Here is a 15873-nt window from a genome sequence, read left to right as displayed (position 1 = left end):
GTTCTCCAATCAAGTACTGACATCTTGTTTTTCTCATCCTATTACTGTCCCCTGTCCCCTGGGCTGTATTCCTATGAACTCAGACGTGGGGGGCCGGGAGCTTGCCTGTGCAATGGTTTAAGAGTTAAGAGAATTCAAGGCTCTCCATAGTTGACCAGCAGGAAGATGAGCTTCAGACAATGGCAAAGGCAAATGCTGAGGTGGGAGGGGAGGGGAGGGGAGGGGGAGGAGTGGAGGAAGCCATGCTTTCCTACTGCTTGTCCTCCCCTGGCACAGGCATCCATTACTCTGGGCACGTGCTAGACCCACAAGCCTGGCAACAGTGCATGTGCTGAACTCAAAGAGAAAGAAAAGGCAAGCTTGGTGTTATTTTAATTCCTTCCTCGGCACCTTCCAAAATTCTGTAGCAGAAGGATGAGCCACTAAACTTCCGCCAGTCCCAGCCAATAAACAGCAGTTCTAAAGCTCAGCTAACATGGAGCAGGAATGCCCTGTGTCCCCATAGACAACTCTGCTCCAGACCACTGAACGCCATCCAGGGGCAGGAGGCCTCGTGGCATGAAGCCCTGGGTTTGTAAAGGGCCTGGTAAGAGACACCCCTACTTCTGACCTCTCTATAATCCCCAAACCCCACCCCTTCCTCCTCTTGCCTCCATCCAGTCAGTATCACCCTAACTCAGCCAGTCCTGCCCTAGCACTGACCTCACCACATCGGGTTAGGGTCTGGGCCCGCTTCATAATACCTAAAGTTACCTACTCACTTCAGGCCCTCAGACCAGTCCCTTCCCCAGGCAGCACCTGATTACTTTAGAGTCACTCTGAGCAATAGCATGGGAACCGGCTGGTTCTCCCAGTGACTGTGGTCGGGTACCACAGTCACTGGTGCAGAGGTGTGTGACTCAGGATGGCCACTCGCTCAGATAAAACTACTATCTGGCTGTAATTATTAGTGGCATAACCACAGTATGCTCTTAGAAATACCCAGAGGGGCCCAAAGAGATGACTCAACTCCTAGGGAGCACTTGCTGCTCTTGCAGAGGACACAGGTTCAGTTCCCAGCGCTCACACTGGGGACCCACAACCATCTGTAACTCCAGTTCCAGGGGATCTGATGCCCTCGTCTGACCCGCAGGCACCAGCAATGCATTTGATATACAGATCATGCAGGCAAAACACCCATACACGTACAATAAAAAAAATTTAAATCACTTTTAAAAAAAAAAAAAAGAAGAAGAAATATCCAAAGTGGTTTAATGTATCACCCCAATTCTAAAAGGATGCATAAACCCATTTTCTGCCCATCCTTTTTCTTTCTTAAGGACTCTGGCTTTGATCTTCTCATTTGCAAACAATGCTAAAATCTTATGGCTTTTCCCATCAGGATGCATAGGATGTTCTTCCTTGGTGACCGTGGGATAGAGGGCAGACAGCAGCAGTGATACTACTTAGATCTGACATGTCCCCACAGGCTCCTGTGTCTGGACACCTGCTCCTTTTCCCAGCTGGGGTGCAGTGTGAAGAGGTTATAGACCTGGCTAGTGGGTGAGACCACTGCAGAGTGGGCCTTTGCGGACAACAGCCTGGCCCAGCTTCTGCTGTGCACCATGCTTCCTGGTTCTCCAAGGCATCAACAAGCTGAGCTGCAAGCTCCTCCACCACAGCCCAAGCTGCCCATGCCACCTATCTTCTCCACACAGAGGACCACATCCTTGACACAAATACCCTTGGTCTTCCCTAATGCTGCTTCTATCACAGCAACAAGAAAATGGCGGTCACAAGGGGGCGAGTCTGGTCACAAGGGGGCGAGTCTCAGACACCCTAATTCCAAATCCTGCCGCTGACACTCTAGGCCTCAGCCTCCCCTACATGAACATTTAGGGGATGTTCTGGATGGTCTCACTCATCCAGAGTGCTGAGACAAAGAGAGCCGGTGGCCGAGTCCTCACACCGGCAGCCAGCCCGTAGCCTGCGCTCTGTCCGTACACCACACAACAGAATAAGCTCACGGGAGATCGGGACGCCTGCACTAACAAGCCAACCATACTCTGACAGGAACAAGAGCGACAGCTCAGCAGCTCTCTAAGACCAAGGCACAGGTGCCCACAGGCCCTGAGTTTAGACTCTCTTCAAGGTGCACGCTGCTCGTGGTTCCCTGCGGTCCCCATGAGAATCTGGGTGTGAACTTGGAAACCTGAAGCACTGTGCATGACAAAGTTGTGGGAGGTGACACGGCCTAACATGTTACTTCTCGCAAATGGCTCCACACAGAGTACACGAATCTCTTTCATTAAGCCTACGGCAGAAGCCCTGTCTCTCTCTGCTCAGTAGGACAGGGAGGCATTGGCACACAGTTACCAGTACCTTATGTGGAGAATCTGAGATTCAAACGCAGGGCACCTCAGAGTTATGGGTGGCTCTGGACTCACCTGGATTTCTAGCAATATCACACACTCACCAAGAAAAGGAAAGAAAAAAGTCCATGGACACAAAAGCTTATCTAAAAAAGACAAAACTAATCAACCCAGATTAGCAGCAATAGCAAGGGACTCACAACCGATAAGGTGAATTGTAGGTACTGTCCAGATATGCGATGGGATTTCTGTTTTTTCTTAGTGATAAAGGGAAATACTTGTTTAAACAAGTATTTTACTCTCTTGTTTTTTGTTTGCTTAATGTATTTATTTTGTGTTTGGGTGTGTGTGCAGGCACAGGTATAGAGGTCAGATGATAGGAGTTGGCTCTCTCCCTCCACCGTGTAGGTTCTAGGGATCGAACTCAGGTCTTAGCAGCAAGCATACCCCCCCACCCCGCAGCTGAAATATCTCACCGCCCCCCCACACTCACATTTTTTTTTTAAACCAGGGCCTTCCTATGAAGTCCAGGTTGGCCTGGATCTCCTGGGTACCAGGCTTGTAGCTGGGCACCACCAGGCCTCTATTATCAGACACACTCATTAGGAGACAGCGCCTGTTTCTGATACACTGATAACATTCTGAGTCTACTGGGCAGTGTAGCAACGCTGGCTGGCTGCAGTGTGCTCTGGAATCGGAAACCTGGACTAGATAGCCACTAAAATGTGACACACCGGCCAGAGGCAGTCAGCATAAAGGCTACGCACCAGGCCTAGGGAGCCACAGAGGGACCGTGCTCCTGTCTTACAGCTTTTGTGTAGGGAGCCTGGGCATCCACAGAGCCCAGGAACATTCCCCCTCATTTCCCAAGGAACCCATGACATGAGTCATGGCTGATTACCTGAACGCTCACTCTGGAGCCTCCTGGCTGAACAAGGCGTCTTTGCTACTGACGGGCAAAACACTATTTCAACCTGCTCCAGACATAGCCTAGAGCTGTCCACATGGCGGTGTAAGGATTATGTCTCTGACCTGGATAACTAGGGCAGTAAACCTGCTGTTACTGGCCTCGAGGCCTGGGAAGAAAAGCAGGCGGGCAGTGGCTTTAGACACACACCATTCAACTGCTCTAAAATCTGGACTTTACAGAGCAGGGCCCAGAAGCGCCGAGCTTGGCTGACCCAAGCCCTTGGCACCAGCCTTCCCAACTCCTCTGGCCACTCCCACTTCCTTGTTCTAGCCACCCTGAGCTGCCCTGCCTTTCCCAGACACTGGCCCTCTCCGCGCTGTCTGGCCTGAACTCCAAGCCCAGGACACATCCATGAAGGCCCAGCTAGAGCATTTACCTCTTCTGCGAAACCTTCTGGTACTCAGAGGATGGCTGCTCTCCCTCTGGGCTCCTAAATGGCACTCTGCGGCCTTAAACAGACCGTTTCCCTCGAGGGCCCTCGGTAGTTTTACTGGTCCTTATGTCCCTTTTGGCCTCTGGACAGTTCCCAGACAGGATTTCATTTCTGTGATCTGTGAGGCCCAACACGAAGTCAGTTCTCTAAAATTAAATGCACACTTAGGAGCCAGGCTCCCTGTTTGCTCTCAAGCCAGCCAGAGCCATGGGCAGCATTTTGCCCGCCTCAGCCTGGGTTCCAGGTGAGAAAACTCAAGTCCTGGCGATTTCTCCATAGTCCCTGTCACAGTGGGATGGGCCTAATCAAGGCCATTTTACTGATCACCTGGTACTAACAGGCCTGCTACTAACACAGGTGGGCCTGTGTGCTGTACAGCATCCTCCAGCAAGACAGCACAAGGAACAAACTAGACCAGGCTGTCCAGGCAATCCAACCTTGGGAAACACCTTAGCATAACCCAGAGGTCCAGGTGGGAATTTAGGACTCTGACACCTTAGTTCCCAAAGTGGAGACCCAGGAGAGCTAGCCCTGGGTCCCTCTGGAGCTATCCTACACTTTAGATGTCTCTTGTCCACCGTGGCTATGTTCCATGCCACATCTCCCATTCCAGACAATTCTTTACCTAGGTCCCTGGCACCTTGTCTCCCATGTCCGTGCCTCTCAGAGCACGGGCGGTCTGTGGTAGATCTGCCCTTAGACGATGGACCTGGGAGAGCAGCTGCGGGCATGACACAGGCCAGGCCTGCCCCTTGGCACGGCAGATGCTCTGTCCTGTGAGGAAGAGCCTAACAGGAGGGCTGAACCTGGTTCCCTAAAGCCTGAGTTCCTTCTCCTCTGCTCCAGATGCAGTCAAAGGCCCCATGGCCCATGTCCAGGTCAGTCTGGAGCCACTAGCTTCTGCTGCTAAGGTAAAACTTCAGGAGGCCAGCCTTCCAGCCCTGCCCCCAAGAAAACACCAGCAACAATAAACACCATGCACTTACAGGCAGCTATCAGGGACAAGCCTGTGAGTCACAGGGCTCTGCTTGGGGAGCTCGCCCATCCCCCACCCAGGAGCACTGATTCATCGAAGTTTGTTTTCAACGCTATTATTTTTAGTCAGGCAAACAATGCTTTAAACCGCCGTAGAGAACGGGGGAGGGGAAGAGAGGGTCGCTGAAGAACATCAGCTACTTTTCTAATAGTCTACCAAGGCCTAAGCCAAAACCGGCACTTCTAGGCACTCTAGGGGTACAGGCATAGGGGTACATGAACTGCCATTTCTTCCCGAGGGTGACCTCTGAGACCAGGGATCTCCAGGCTCCCCTGCTGATGCCGTCACCAAATTTCCTTCTTGAAAAAGAAAGAGAGCATTTACTGAGCACCTACAAGGCACAGTGAGCCACATACATGGGCTGGGTGTTTGCCCCATCTTATCTTAGACATTATTTCATGTGAGGCTGGTGGTCCTTTTTTCCCATCCTGTCAAATGGGAAAGTTGAAGTAGGTACATCCAGGGCCACTAGGTTCTATGCTGTCCTTTTCTCTGCTTTGTTTTTAACGTTCTGGCTGCCTCTCCTGCTCCACAAGGTGATTTAAGACAAACGTTAGGAAACAAAGAAAGGGCCACCATACTTTGAGAGGTGCGGGGCCTCTACAGTCAGAGCCCAGGCAACCTAAAAATTTACACTCGTGAGGCTTTGGAGCAGAGAGAGATCCAGTGCTGAGGCTGCCAGAACGTTACTGGGGGTGGGGGCAGGGAAGACAGAAAGAAAGGAAAGGAAAGGAAAGGAAAGGAAAGGAAAGGAAAGGAAAGGAAAGGAAAGGAAAGGAAAGGAAAGGAAAGGAAAGGAAAGGAGAGGAAAGGGAGCTCTTTCTGGATCCATTACTCCACATTTGGGTTCAGCCCAGAGGTGATTTTTTAAGGAAAAAATGCCTTTTGGCATTTTTGAGCTGTGACAGCATCAAAACAGACCTTTAAAAAACACACACCCAAAAAGCATTACTATTGTTAAAAGCTTTAAAACACACACACAACAACAACAACAACATAGGGGCCCCTCTGAGCCATGACAAACTGGCTCCGCAATGGGCAATACAAGGCCTGGCAGAGAGAGCAAGCAGAGGCTAACACGTTTCCAAGGCAAACCTGTGTGCTGCTTTCTAAACAGTACTCGCCCCAAACGCCCAGCAGAGCCCAACAGAGAGAGCACGGAGAACTTGCCAGATCTGAGTGGGGAAAGCCTTGGGACACAGAGAAAGAACAAACTCAGAGGAACTCGTTTTCTATTTCCTAGATGGGGTTCAAATTTGTACCCTCCCTGCTCTCTCCGTGCTCACACAATGGTGGGGGGGCAACGTCTGTCTCGGTACAGACACTGGAAAATAAACAGAGGATGCTTCCGGGGTAAACACTGGCATGAGCAAACATTTCCACAGGTGTCTTCTAGAATGCCCACCTCTTGTCATTAACCTTTTTTAGGCATCTCTGGTCATTAGTGTAAGTCAACTTCCTGCTCCAAGAATAGCCAAAAATAGCAACAAAGGCAGGCAAACTGCGCCCTGCATCTGAAGACGCACAGTCTCCTGGCTTCACGCTAGGGTTGGGTATTTTTACATGCCTTTGTAGTTCAGATTTACCGATGTAGACCCAAGTAGCAAGGAACCAGGAAGGGCAAGTAGAGAAGATAACCAAAATTAAAGATTGAATTATAGAGCTGTTTTTTCACTTTTATAAATTAATTGGAACCGAACCGATAGAGTCTTGGAATAATAATTAAAGAAGATTCATGATTCAATTAATGAACTAGCTGTATGCCAAAAGAAAGAACTTCTGAAACAGGGCTAGTGGGATGGGTAACTGGTGCATAACACCAAGCATGACGACCTAGTTCGTTCCTCCAGGAATCTGCACGAGAGTAGAGAACCGATAAGGTCCTCTGACCTTCACTCCGGCACCTACGGCACGTGTGACCCCTCCGCACACAACACAAAGACAACGCAATTCTAAAATGCCTTCAGAAACTCCTAGGATGCTTACTCAAAAATCAAATCAGAGTCCTGAGATCCCTCCACCAGAGCTTGGCTACCTAGACAACCTGCCGCCTGAGAACACGAGAAACAAGAAAGATTGAGTGACCTGCCCCAGGTAACACAGCAAATCAAGGGAAAGGTCCAGAACCACCCGTGTCTGCCATGCCCACTTGCCAAACAACCTGTGACCAAGCGCATTAAGTTTTCTTCGATAGCATTTATGCAGCCTGCTAAACAAACTTTCAGCCTGGTCCAGAATTAGCCAAACTTCTTCATTAATAGGCTTCCACTGTGTTTTCTGTTTAAACTGAGTCTCTCTGTCAAAACATTGTGTAGCAGTGCGCTACTGTGGCAGGCAGCTGTTGGCAGCAGGGGCTCAGATCCACCACAGAGGACAGAGGCGCTTGTCCTGCAGATATGTTATTTCTCACACTGTTAATTAAGTCAACACAGAATAATGTGTGCTTTCTCTCTCTCCTCCCCCCCCTCCCCCAAGCACGCACGCGCACACGCACACATCACACACACACACAGAGTCAGCTTTGTCAGGAGTTAATACATTTCAGAGTTTGAGGGGATTGGTTTCTTAGCACCAAGCAAAGGTTATTTACCAATTAGCTAAAGATAAGCACACACAACGGTCTTACAACTCCCAAGAAGCCACATTTAACCAGCTGGCAGATGGGAAGCTGCAGAGCGGAAGGAAGGAGCTGGCCTTCTTCCTTATCATGTACCTGTCACCCAGTGCGGGGAATGAGCACCTGGCAGGTGCACTGAAAGAAAACAGAACAATAAACTGGACAAGGTCTTCTAGAGTCTTCTCTGTTCTAGAAACCACACTCCTGGACTGAGGAGAGATCTCAGGAAGCAAAGGCGTTTTTCACCAAGCCCGACAACCCGAATTTGATCTCCAGGTCCCACTTGGTAAAAGGAAACAACTGATTCTCCCAACTGTTCTCTGATACACCCGTGCATGCCAGGGCACAACTACATAAACAAAGGATCCCCATGGCAACGTACTACTGTTTCTAGGAACTACTGTGGGGAAAAGCTGGTTCCCTCCAACCCACACCAGCTTCAGGTTCCTCCCTGGGCCACATACACGAGCAGGATCCTTCCTCCAGGTCCCAGCCCAAGAGCAACCTTCCAGCCAGCAAAACAACACTATTAGACAAGCACTAGCGATAAGAGTGGGGCCATTTTCTTGTTTTTGGTTTTAACCAGCTGTCACAGTTAATCTTGATTGTCAAGTTGATGAGATTTGGAATCACTATGGAAACAAACCTCTGGATGTGTCTGTAAGTTGGGTTCCCTGAGGTGAGAGGACCCACTCTAACTGTGGGCATCAGGTGTCCTGGACTAAAGAGAAGGGAGAAATGAAGGGGCCCCCTGCATTCAGCTCTCTCTGCTTCCTGACTGTGGATGCCATGTCATCAGCCACTCCAAGCTCCTATTTCCCCCCCGTGGTGGCTTTCCCACCACGATGAATTATCCCCTGAAACTGCGAGCCAAAATAAGCCCTTCCTCCCTTCAGCTGCTTTTTGTGGGAGTATTTCTGCAGTACCAAGAAAGACCGCTAATGTATCAGTCAGTCCAGCAGAGGAGATAAGATCAGAAGTTAACTAGCTACCCATGGCCCTGCTGCTTTGGGAATCTGACTCTAAGAGGGGGCTTGTAGAAGCTGAAGATCTAGGGGGAATACCATAACAAAATAAAATCTCATTTCAAACGAACAAGCCCTGCCCAGTCCTATTTATTCCACAAAGAGGCACATGAAGAATAATTGCTGTACAGAGCACAAAATGGCATTAAAATCTCCTAATAAATTAATGAGGGGAAATTAATAGTCGTTCAGTCCATTAAATTGTGTTAATTTTACTTCCATTGTAATACAGCAGCAATCACAAATTTACATTATTAAGCCAATATTTATTTTTCAAAAACTCATTTTAATTAGATTCCTGATATGATAAGCTCAAACCTAATTTTCTCCATTTTCATCAACTTCTTGCACTTCTCATCAAAACTAAATGATGGCTCCACTCATCATTTTTTTTTCTATCATGAAAATGGTCATTTAAATGTTTATGTCCAGGGCCTTCAAGATGGCTCCGCAGGTAAACTCTCTGGCCATGCACCTGACAGCCCGAGTTCAAGGTGCGGAACCCCTGGTAAGAGGAGAAAACTCCCAGAAGTTGTCCTCTGAGCTTCACACGAGCTATGGGATGCAGGTATCCTCACTCATCGCTCACACACAAACATAAACCTTCTCAGAGGCTGGAAAGATAGCTAGGTGGTTACGAGAACAGGCTGCTGTGGCAGAAGATGGGAGTTAGGCTCCCAGCAGCAGGTTGGGTGGCTCACACTGCCTGCAACTCCATCTGGGGGAGAGAGGTGACGCTCCCTTCTGGTCTCTGGGGACACTGCACTGACATGCATATACACACATGCACATGAACAAAGTAGCTTCAAGTGTTTATATCCTTGCAAAGACTGCTTAAAGCTGGCCTACTAAAAGTTTCATTGTATTTTCAGAAGCTAGGGTTCACATCCTGTGGCTAGCGTGTCATTTAGGGACACGAAAAGCCAAGCTGCACCAAAAGGAAAGGCTAAGCACTAACAGTCATCTGCTAGAGTCCCTGATCCCAGGAAGGAAACCTGAATTTCAGGTTTACAACACTAAGTTGTCTTTTACTTCAAAGAGAAAACACTTTAAACTTGGGTCCTAGGCAGTACTCAGCCCACAAGCATGGCTGTGCAGGTGACAGGTAAGAGATTCACGGCATCTGTCTGCTTGGCAAACGTCAGAAGATGAAGATGTCATTCAAGACACAGGGCCTCGGGTGCCAACACACAAACACACACACACACACACACACACACAGAGGAAGTGCTTCAAGGGAAATGGGTAGAACTGAAGATCACACACAACGTTAGGCAAACACCAGACTGAGACAGACATAGCACACTTTCTCTCATGTGCAGAATCTAGAGTTTTCCTTCTTTTAAGTAAATAAGAGATGAAAGAGAAGAGGGTCTACAAGCAAACCAGTGGGGAACAGGAGATCAGGGAGGGTAATGGGAGATAAATATGAGCAAAATACAAGACTTGAAAATGAAATAATAATAATAATGAAATCTAGTTTGTACAACAAATAGACATTAATAATAATAATAAAGACAAGACCAGTTCCCATGGGCTTCCTGCAGTCAGTCCAGACTCCTCAGACCATGACCCCAACTTCAGCTTTCCAACACACATCACCTCCCAACACACACGCACACACACACACATACCTGCTCCCAACACAGAACACTGTGGAGCCCTCAACCGCCCTGGGAGTCCTGCATCTTGGGGTAGGAAGGCTGAGCTCCAGGAATACAAGTGCCCAGGCACTGCCATCTCGAAAGGCCCTTGATAAATGATTGAATAAGTTCCCATCAATGTGTGCTAATGAAAGAAGACAAAACACACACATCTCCCCAGCACATCTGCAAACTCTTCTGGTCCCTCCTCTCACCCCGATTTCACAGGTGCAGACAGGAGGGCTCTGAAACCTGCTGGTCCCGAACCCATTCAAGTAGCAAAAGGCAGGTTCTGGACTGGCGAGATGTCTCAGGAAATAAAGATGATTGCCACCAAGCCTGGTGACCTGAGCTCCATATCCGGAACTCACAGAGTGGAAGGAGAAAACCAACCCCTGCAAGCTGTCCTCTGGTTTCCCCTCCCCCACAAACACACAAATACATTAATACAATAAAAATGATTTTAAAATGGCAGACCCAGAACCTGAATTCTAAGGAGGCTGAGGTATCTTTCCCCTGAGGAAACAGGTGGCTGTCACTGTTTACTATTCTACAGCTGTGGCTTCACATTTAAAATATTTATCATAAGCATCTTCCCCACCCCACCTCACCATTCTCCAAAAGTCCCTCTATCTTTTCAAATGTATCTCTGCATCCTTCCCCAGGAGAACTTAGAACACTGACTCAGAGACTAAAGGGCATGGGTCTGGTTAATATCACCTCATACACAACAACAAGGCCTGATCACAGATGGAGAGTAAAATGTTGTCTGCAACATGTATGGGTCCCAACATCCAGCCCCAAGCTGCAAGGGTCAAATCCCCCCCCCCACCAGAGAATGCTAAATGACACTTGGGGGTCAGCCCTCTAGTCAGCCAGCTCCCCTGTGTCCTGCAGCCCCTATCGGATGGGCTGCCTGGACGGCAGCTGGGAGTAGGCTTGCTGCCTGCCGATGGTTTACAGAAGGTGGAGGCCTCAGGTGCAGAGACCTATAGGGCATCATCTATAGCCTTGGTGTTTGTCCGCAGAAGCCTGAGAAAGCCGTGGTACAGGTGGAGATACTTTTCCTCTCTCCACCGGTTGAGGGTAGCCGAGCAACATTCCTAAGGGCCCCAGGAGGAGGTCACACTGCAAAGCGGGTGAACAAAGAGGTAGGAGATGCTCCCTCTGAGACCTACTTCACTTCTCCAATTTTCTCTGGGCTTGATGCTCTGTTGTAAGAGAGCCTAAGATAACTTTCTAAACCAGCAATACCTTTAGCATGGTCCAGCTGGAAACAACTCACTGAGCCATGGACCACACACCGTAGTGTGAGCTGCGGTTGCCTGCGGGAAAGGAGGCTAAGGTGCCCCTGCTGCTGAGCGCGCTCTCAGAGGCAGATGCTTCACCTACCCGTGTAGGAACTGGAGAGGAAGACACCTGTGGCTCCTCTCAGGCTTTCAAGCAGTGGACTGCTGGTGTGGAATTCCCCCCAGCTCTGCCCCAAGCCTGTCAGATCTGAGACGCCCTGCTCTCCCCTTTGTGGCGAAAGACCAAATTCCTACACCTCATCTCTCCAGATTGTATCACTCCAGCTCTCCGGATCATTCAAATCGCCTAAAGCTGGAGGAACCAACCCGGCAACAGCGACCACAGCCAAACGGTGCCTCTGCTGCTCAAGATGTCCACTCCATATCTCAGACTGAGAGTCGTCAAAGCCGGGCTCCAGATTTGACAGAATGTGCTGAAACACCCAGTGTCCCCGCCTCCTGCCCCACACGAAGCGGGTGACTAAGTCACACACTTTCCTTTGTCTACTTTCCAAAGCCCTAGTTCTCAAAGACAGCAATGTGACAAGCAACACGCAACCCTGGGGCTTAGCAGCCACCGGGATAGCGCTAGCATGAAGCCAGCTAGTCGCCTCCCCAAGCCGTGGCCTTTAGCTTTCTGCCCATGGCCAAAACAGCAGCAGCTGTTGCCAAGGGAGACAGCGTGACCCAGAGGCGTGGGCACAAAATCCAGGGATGGAAATCCACCTTTGTCTGGATCCACCCAAGCAACTGGGGCTCTCTAGTTGAGAAGAGAGGAAAGAAAACAATCCCAGAGCTAGGAGTGTGTAGGTCAGGAGCAGAGGGCTTGCCTAACACGTCAGAAGCCTTAGGTTCAATCCTCAGTGCAACCAAAGAACCAACCAACCAAAACCCTGCTTCCACACCCCACCTTCTAGGTGCACGCTGAAGATGCCTAGCCCTAGAAGGTCCAGGTGGTGTGAGGGTGGTCAGCCTGAACTCTCAGAAGCACACAAACCTCCAACTGTCCCGGGCTGGGAAGGGCTGCAAGGGAAAGCAAGGTCAGAAGGCAAATGCAGGCTAAGGAAAACAGCCTCTCCTCTAAGATGCCCCCAGCCCAAAGATTAACCGAGAACCCTCCAGATGGAGCTCCACCGCCCACTCTGGATAAGGATGCTTCTGGTTCCCAGGGTCCAAAAGAGCCTGGGGAAAAGGGTATGCTAGACCCAGTCTCACGTTTTCCCTCTCTCCTGTGAAGTTCCATCTGGTTCAAAGTCAAAATCATTTTAGACCTGGTTGCCGTTTCTGTCTCCCAGCTCTGCCTTCTCCTAGGCCTTCGCCGGGCCGTTTGACAGTGCCTTGTACACTATGAAACACCCTGCACAGCTGTTTCATAAATGATATCACTCCGAGGAGGGGGGGCTCAAATCATAAAGCAATCGGTCTGGGCATATTAGGAAAAGGCCATTTCTCAGGATCTGACAGAGACCTGAGACTCAACCATCCCACTTCATCAAAAGGCTAAAGAAGAATGAAGAACCGGAACCGGAGCTGAAACCCAGGTGCCTCTGACCACCACATCCCCACCACCTCCCCTAAAGCCAGCTGGCAGAGGCTCATAGGCCAAGTGTTCTTCCCAGACTGCCTTCCCTCCCCCTTTGTTGATGGGATCCACCCACCCAGGTTTGGGGGTTGGTTTTGTGTTTTGTTTTTTTTTAAACTATTTTTTAGGCAGGCATGCCCACCATATGTGGTGTTTATTTTCAGGGAAGGCTGACCCTGGGTTCCTGTGGACAGATGTTGCTTTGTGCCTTACTGTCAGGGCTGGCAGCACATACACAGCTGCCTTGAGCAGGTGGCCAAGGATGGAGGCCACCCTGGCCCAGAAGGACGATGGCCTCTCTGTCTTAGGCCATGGGAGCCATCTCTCCATTTCTCTGCAGCCTAGGACAAACCCCCACCCCCACCACCAAACATTCCCTCCTGTCCCTCCTCTGGAATCAGTCTTTAAAGGTGTCTTGAGAAGTGGAGACAGAAGGCTAAGGTGCCCTCACCCCAATTTCCAGGCGCGGTTATGCTCTGGGGAGGCCCTGGGAGTGAAGTCACTGACCCCTTCCATCAGCCATCTGTGAACTCCCGCCGGACTCCTCTAGCCCGACGGGAAGGATAAAGGAGGTCAGGACAGATGGCAAAGCGTTTTGGGAAAAGAGGGCTCTACAGGAATGCAGGGACGATGGGAGGCCAGCTCTGGGGTGTTTTGTTGTCTGTCTGGAGCTGCCTGCTCGGTTCTCGGCACCCGCAAACTCTCGATTAAAACGATGGCAAACAAGGCAGGGGTGGGGTGAGAAGAGGGAATGCCCCTACTTTCTGCCACTTGTTTCTCCCGCTTCAAAGTCGGTGCTTTGCTCTGCAACTAAGTGCGTGCGTGCATGCGTGCACAGGGGGTGGGAGGCTGGCACAACCAAATCTAAAAATACTCGATAAAAATGCTAATCCCAAGGCAAAGAAAGAGCGAAGAAGGAATCTGTCAATCAACGAGCTCCCGCTCCTCACCCACAGCTGTACCGACTGCATTCCTGTAGACGAAGAAAAGTGGGGGAACAGAGCTGAAGAAAAGAAAGGGACACACGCCACCACCTCCACGAGCGCGGGGCGGGAGGCGGCGGCGGAGGAGGGGCTCGGCCGGCAGAGCCGAACAAAGCGGGGCCTCTACTTGGAGCCCAAAGCACGGAGAGTGGGGGGCCAAGCTCAGCAGCACCCCTGCTGCCCGGAGGCGGCTAGCGATCTTTGAGGTCTGGATGCCAGAGTGCCGCATGGAAGCCTGGGCTCTGAGCCTGGGCAAATCCGAAGGTTTTGTTTGGGGTCCCTCCACCCACTGCCTGTCCCCTACACTAACGCGCGCGCACACACGCACACCCCCTCCCTCTCCACCCAGGCCGCCCTAGGGGGCTGGGCCGGCGCGCCCCCCGCTGCTCCGGGCCCCCACCTGGGGATGGTAATGCACTTGGTGTTCACGTTCTGCGTGGTGATGGCCTTCTCCAGCTCGTCCAGCTGCCCGGTCTTCTTGAGCTTCTTCACCAAGCTCTTGACCGCCTTCTCACACCACTTCTCCTCCTGCCCATTCTGCTCGCCCTTCTTCCAGCCCAGCAGGCGCTTCACGATCGGGGGGGTGAAGGGCAGGATGGACGACATGGCTGGCACGGGAGGGTCACCGGCGCCCCCGGCGGGACTGGGCGCACTGGGGACGCCGGGGGCGCACAGGGGCAGCTCGGCCCGCGCCGCGCCCGAAACTTCGCGTCTAACTCTGGAGAACTTGCCCCGGCTTCTGGGCCGGGGCCGCGGCGCTGCAGCTGCGGGGATCAGGAACACTACGGCGCCCGAGCAGCTCCACGAGGACCGACGAATTGACGGGCAGGCCCCGGGCGCGCGGGGCGGAGGCGGCGGCCGCGAGACTCGGAGTGGCAGTAGAAAGTTTGGGTTTCCGCACGGGGTAGCTGTTTGGGTGCCGCCTCCGGGAAGGAAAGTCCAACCCCCAGCCAAACTTGCTGGCCTGGCTGGCTCTGGTGAGAAGATCCCTCCGCCTCTGCAGCCCTCCTCCTCCTGCTCCTCCTCCTCCCCTGCGATCGCCTCCTCGCAGGGCCGGCCAGAGCCGTGCTGCCGCGCTCCCGGCTCCTCTCCCGCCCGCTCTCAAGTCTACGTTTCACGCAGCTCCGCGTGCAGCCTCCTTCCCAGCGCTGTCGCCGCCCCCTCGCCGCCGGGGCTCCCCGCTCCTCCCCCGCGCCCTGCTCCGGGGAGGACCCACTGCCTTCCCCGCCCCGCGCAGCCAAGCGCGCCCACGTGGGCCACCGGGCACGGCGGCCGTCACCTCTGCCAAGTGCCACGGGACGGGACTCCTGGGGACTCGCCGCCCTCAAGACGCTCAGAGGCAGTTGCAGGGACTAGAGAGGGTTAGACTCGCAGGAAACGGGCGTGTGCCGCCTAGGGCTCGCTGCTCTCGGGAAAGGACCCGAACACGAAGAGGGGTTCTGTTCCAAGCCCAGGAAGCCGGGTCGCACTGAACTCTCTCAGTGGCCTGGGTTGTTTTGCTTTGGTTTGGTGTTTTTTGTTTTGTTTTTGTTTTCCTGCTGGGTGAGATCTGACCGGCTAACTGCCCCGAGACTGCGGAGGAGGGAGTTGGGAAGGGGGAGAGGGAGACTTAAAAGTGTAGTTAGAGACCTCAGTGACAACTTGAACAATAGCTGAAGCCAGGGGTCCCTTGGGCCTAGTGAACCAATCTCTTTGCAGAAAACGGGCCTCAAAGACATCTGTTGCATTCCTGAAGGAATGAATGGGGGCGCTTTAGGATTTATCTTTGGGGGAGGGGGAGAATTAACATTACAGGGTGTTACTGAAATTCGACGCCAAACAAGCAAGAGAGCTTCGTTAACAAAACAGTGGACTCGCACAAATGGAGCGAGCCGGGAGGATTCTGGAAATTAATTCAAAATTAGCCTAGGTGAGAGGCCAGTAGAACCTGACTTTGGGTAGCCC

At 51.6% G+C, this 15873-nt stretch overlaps 1 protein-coding gene across 3 annotated transcripts in view; it reads right to left on the bottom strand.

The window, feature by feature from the left end:
* The window catches only part of Smad3 (SMAD family member 3), a 110936-nt gene extending 95884 nt beyond the window's left edge, over positions 1–15052 (bottom strand). For 2 of the 3 annotated variants that reach the window (XR_003376937.1, XM_005347784.2), the window contains exon 1: positions 14330–15048. Coding sequence is in view for 2 of the 3 variants with exons in the window: in XM_005347784.2 (XP_005347841.1) it covers positions 14330–14535 (206 nt within the window). In the remaining variant the exon portion in view is untranslated. Of the gene's footprint in view, positions 1–14329 lie in introns of all 3 variants that reach the window. The other variant, XM_026779146.1, reaches the window with a different exon arrangement.
* Between the last annotated feature and the right edge of the window lie 821 nt (positions 15053–15873).

Source organism: Microtus ochrogaster, chromosome 5, assembly GCF_000317375.1.
Source record: "Microtus ochrogaster isolate Prairie Vole_2 chromosome 5, MicOch1.0, whole genome shotgun sequence".
Taxonomy (NCBI): Eukaryota; Metazoa; Chordata; class Mammalia; order Rodentia; family Cricetidae; genus Microtus; species Microtus ochrogaster.
This window is presented reverse-complemented; position numbering and strand designations above follow the sequence as displayed.